Below are 5363 nucleotides of genomic sequence, written 5' to 3' on the forward strand. Positions count from 1 at the left end.
GTGGTAGCATAGTCAAGACCGCATTTTACCAGCTTCTTTATAAGAATATCATGGGGCACCTTGTCGAATGCCTTGCTGAAATCAAGGTAGGCTACATCCACTGCGTTCCCTTCATCTACCAGGCTTGTAATTCTGTCAAAAAAACGAGATCAGGTTAGTCTGACATGACTTATTTTTCAGAAATCCATGCTGACTATTGGTGATCACAGCATTCCTTTCTAGGTGCTCACAGACTGTTTGCTTAATGATCTGCTCCAGAATCTTCCCTGGTATTGATGTCAGACTGACTGGGCGGTAATTATTTGGGTCCTCTCTTCCCCCCCTTTTGAAAATAGGGACAACATTTGCCCTCCTCCAGTCTGCCGGGACTTCGCCTGTTCTCCAGGAATTCTCAAAGATGACTGCCAGTGGTTCTGAGATCACATCTGCCAGTTCTTTTAATACTCTTGGATGCAGTTCATCTGGCCCTGGAGACTTGAATACATCTAAACTAGCCAAGTATTCTTGTACTATCTCCTTAGTTATTCTGGGCTGTGTTTCCTCTGCTGAATCATTTGCTCCAAATTCTTCAGGTCGGGCATTGTTTTCTTTATCGGAGAAGACTGAGGCAAAGAAGACATTGAGGAGTTCAGCCCTTTCTGTGTCCCCTGTTTGCATTTCACCATCTTCTCCTCTGAGTGACCCCACTGTTTCTTTGTTCTTCCTTTTGCTACAAACATACCCATAAAAGCCTTTTTTGTTGCTTTTAACCTCTCTAGCAAGCCTGAGTTCATTCTGTGCTTTAGCTTTTCTGACTTTGTGTCTACACGTGCTGGCTATTTGTTTGAATTCCTCTTTGGTGGTTTCCCCCCTTTTCCATTTTTTGTACACATCCTTTTTTAATCTTAACTCAGTTAAAAGTTCTTTAGATAGCCACCCTGGCTTCTTTAGGCACCTTCCATGTTTCCGTCTCATTGGTATTGCCTGAAGTTGTGCTTTTACTATCTCCCTCTTAACAAACTCCCAGCCTTTCCTTTTAGTATTACTGTCCATGGGATCTCACCCAGCACTTCCCTAAGTTTTATAAAGTTTTATGAAGTTCTTCCTATCTAACTTGCAGAGACGTGATGCCTCAGCAAAGAGCTGAGGTCACATGACAGCAGGGGTGCCAACTTGAATAAAATATTGGGGGGACCCAGATAAGCCCGCACCACATAACTGATCACATGACATGGTGCATGCTCACCATTTGAGTGGCAATGTCCATTAACTTTGGGAGGCCCCTAGGATATTTTATTGGGGCCCCCGAAGACTCGTCGCCCCCTAAGAGTTGACTCCTATGCATGATAGGATATAGACTGGCAAGGTCTGTGCTGTAATTGTCCCCCACCCCACACCTTGAAGAAGCTGACTGTGCTGAGTCTGAGGAAAGTGGGAAAGGTCATATTCTTACGCTGGGAGTGCCCAGGAAGAGCTGGTTAGGATTCCCCTATGAATACGGCAGCGTGTATTTTTTCCCCATCTCTATGTTCCTCAGGATAATATGACTGGGTAGCTTTGGGTGTAATGACACTGGGTGTATGGACCCAACCCTCTTAGTTTCCACTTCTTCCTTTCTATTTCATTATGTTGAATCACTCACTCACGCTCCTCATTTTTTTCTCTGCCTTTAAGAAGAACTGATTTGCACGCAGAAGGTCTTTCAGTCCCTGGTATCTCCAGGAAGAGCTGTGTACCACTGCCACTGTACCACTGTGTACCACTGAAAGTCACTGCCAGCCAGTGCAAACAACAGAGGAATGAGTCAGTATGTGGCAGATTCCTATCTTCCTAGAATGGACCTTTTCTGTGGTGGCTCCCCAGTTGTGGGATGCTCTCCCCAGGGAGGCTCACCTGTCACCTTCATTACATATCTTTAGGCACCAGGCAAAACGTTTCTCTATAAGCAGGCCTTTGGCTGATTAAACACTCTATGGCCTATTTAACATGTTTGTGGAGGGCTACTAGACATCTTAACAAACAATCCTAAGCAATTATATAACTCCTGTGTTCAGATTGTAAGATACACTGTTTGAACAGGAGGACTTCTTGTTTTTGCTCCAAGTGCAGCCAGAAAACAAGTGGCCAAAGGGCCTCGGGCAGTTCTGAGGTTGGATGCATGTATCTGGTGTGCAAAATGGCCATTTATGATTGCTAAATTATGATCTGCAAGGGTTTCTGCACAAGTTTTATGACAGGTCTGTAGAAAAGCAGTAACTTCCTTGTAAAAATCTTGTTAACATGTCAGCATTTTAATACCTGTGGCTTTTCCTTATTCTTACTCAGGCGGGGCAAGTCCCACAGGAGGGGTGCAACGCTGCAGGGAGGCAGATAAAACCAGATTCACTTTTTTCTGGAGTCCTGCCCACATTTCTCAGAACACCTGTGGAGACTGGTTGCAACTTAGAGCTCCAGGTCAATTCTTCCCTGAGACCAGGTGAGAAGCAATGCTGGGGTATCTCTTTGCTCTCTCTCTCTCTCTCTCTCTCTCTCTTTTTCTCACGGTGTGGGTGTGTGCATGGTGGGGGGCGCACCAAAACACATGCAAGAAGCAAGACTAGGTGGTGGAGAGATGGAACAGTGGATGGAATGGAGAAGCAAAGGTCACTAACCTCTCCCCACCACAAGCAACAGAACATGGGAAAGCTGGATTCTTTGCTGGGAACTGGATGGACAGATATCAAGGTACTATGAAGCAAACAAACATTTGTGGATTAGGCAGCAGTTCCTACAGAAACAGAGAGGATCTCTTCATTTATTTCCAGGAGCTGCCAACATCACAAAAGTGGAAATGACTATTATGGAGAAAGAAAAAGAAATGGGAAATGATTTCTAACAGAATAATGGCAGTGTAACATCCTGGGATAATCATAAAGGGTATCTGGCTCCTTATAATTCTTCCGTTGCTTCAGTGACCAAAGAAGAGGACTTTAACGTAAAAGGACATCTAGGATATTGTGACTCCTGGGAATTGAACCGTGTTGCAATATACCCGAATGTCATCAAAAGTGGCAGAATACTATCTTAAGAACAAGGAATTGAGAAGGGGGAGGCCTCCCTTTTTGGCATTTACAGTTAAGAATATCTTTGGTTATGCAAATACATTGAAAAAAATTAGACAGAAAGACTAATTTCAAGTAATTAGCAACAATTAATTTAGAGATAAAGTTGATGTAAAAATGCACAAATTTCCGAAAACAAGGTTAGACTACATATGTGAGGAAATGGGAGAAGGATTTGCGAAGTGCAAAGGGTGGGTTTACTTTAAGTATTCTTCTAGGAATTTGTGTAGCGGCTTTCAGGCTTATTAATTCAATCTGGAACTTGATACACATTTACCTGGGAGTAAGTTCCATTGAAGTTATGGACATGTATAGCATAAAGGGTCACAGTGCCATCTAAGTCACTGCTGATGTACAACAGTGGTTGTGTTCTGCATGTTGATCTTACCTGTCTTTTCATCTTACTTTGCTCTGCCTTTAGGTGTTCCTATTGTGCAGCTATGGATCTCCCACAAAGATGTTCCTTCAGCCAACCTGCCCTCTTATTCTTCCTGTACTTCTTTGGCCTCCTGTCCCTCTCTACAATCTTGCACCTGTATGACAAGATGCCATATCAGAGGTGGAGGATCAACTTCAAGAATTCATCTAATTTCCCAGGGATGGGAGCTCCTTCTTCCTTCACCACCACTTCTTCTCGGTCATACTATAACACAACCACCACTTCTTCCAGATCACCCTCTAAGATCATGGATAGTGGTATATGGACAGTGAACTCCATTGGCCGTTTGGGAAACCAGATGGGGGAATATGCCACCCTCTATGCCTTAGCCAAGATGAATGGACATCAAGCCTACATCTGTCCCGCCATGCACCAGTACCTCTCACCAATATTCCGGATCACTTTGCCTGTGCTCCATGCTGAAGTGGCTAAAAAGATCCGCTGGAGGAACTTTGGTCTGCATGACTGGATGTCAGAGAATTATAAACACATCAAAGGCAAGTACGTCCGGCTGACGGGCTACCCATGTTCTTACACCTTTTATCACCATATCCGCCAAGAGATACTTCAGCAGTTCTCCTTCCATGACCACATCAAGGAAGAAGCCAATCATTATCTTCAGGAGCTACGGGGGCAGCGCCAGGAGGTGACATATGTTGGCGTGCATGTCCGTAGAGGGGATTATGTCTATGTGATGCCCAAGATCTGGAAAGGTGTGGTGGCTGACAGAGGCTATTTGGAGAAAGCCATGAACTATTTCAGAGAGAAGTACCCCAATCCCATCTTTGTGGTGACCAGCAATGGGATGGAGTGGTGCAAGAAAAACATCAATGCCTCCAGGGGGGATGTTTATTTTTCTGGGGATGGGCGAGAATCCTCTCCAGGGGGGGATTTGGCTCTCCTTGCTCATTGCAACCACACAATAATGACAATTGGCACTTTTGGCGTCTGGGCCGGCTACCTGGCTGGTGGGGAGACCGTCTACTTGGCCAACTACACCCTCCCAGACTCTCCCTTCCTTAAGGTCTTCAAGCCCTCGGCAGCGTTTTTGCCTGAATGGATTGGGATTCCAGCGGACCTTTCCCCTCTGCTGCCCAAGAATTCTTCCCAAGTCCAGAATCCCGAAGCTTGACCAAATAGTAGCTGATTCAGGTCAAATTAGATAATGTTGGAAGGACTTGTTTGGCACTGATTCCACGAAGCATGTATGTGAGAGTGGTCACCAGCACTCCTGACAGGGGGCTCAAAGACCTAGCTTCGTCAAACACATTGATTCCACCTCTTTTAGACCTTACTTTGCAGTATAGTGAAGAGGTTGGAACATAACCATATCCTAAGCCCTTCCACCACCAGGCACTTGGGAACAATATGCACACATGCACCATGGACATAACTGCACTTTGAAGAGGCTTCCTTTCGTACTAAAAACATTGGGAACTTTAGCTCTGTAAGTGGGCATATTGAGCCCAGGAGCATCTACTCTGACTGCCAGTGGGTCTGCAACATTTCAGGTCAGAGAAAAGTCTGCCTTAGCCCTAATCCCAGATATGTTTCAACTGGGAATGCAATGGATTGAATGTTGGAATTTCTTCCTGCAAAATATTTGCTCTAGTATTGAGAATGATGGACAGGGATGGGACTCTGTGGAAAAGGCAGAGTGGGAAATACAAGTGAAGTCTTTCCTCACCATGATACCCCAAGGTCCAGAACAGGGCTAGCCAATATGTTGGCTTCCAGATGTTCTCGGACTGCAAGTCCCATCATCCTTGGCCTTTGGCTAGGCTGGTCAGAGCTGATGGGAGTTGGAATGTTGGCAACACCTGCTCTAGACATTCCTGCATCCC

The 5363-nt window shown here is 45.1% G+C and overlaps 1 protein-coding gene across 1 annotated transcript; it reads left to right on the forward strand.

The window, feature by feature from the left end:
* Nucleotides 1–3766: 3766 nt before the first annotated feature.
* Nucleotides 3767–4711, forward strand: LOC308461052 (galactoside alpha-(1,2)-fucosyltransferase 2-like; the record flags this gene model as incomplete). Its single annotated transcript, XM_080977638.1, has 1 exon — nucleotides 3767–4711. One exon carries the CDS (start codon nucleotides 3767–3769, stop codon nucleotides 4649–4651), a length of 885 nt encoding a protein of 294 aa, XP_080833764.1. The 3' UTR covers nucleotides 4652–4711.
* Nucleotides 4712–5363: the final 652 nt, after the last annotated feature.

The sequence above is a fragment of the Podarcis pityusensis genome, assembly GCF_964106645.2.
Source record: "Podarcis pityusensis genome assembly, chromosome: 13".
Taxonomy (NCBI): domain Eukaryota; kingdom Metazoa; phylum Chordata; class Lepidosauria; order Squamata; family Lacertidae; genus Podarcis; species Podarcis pityusensis.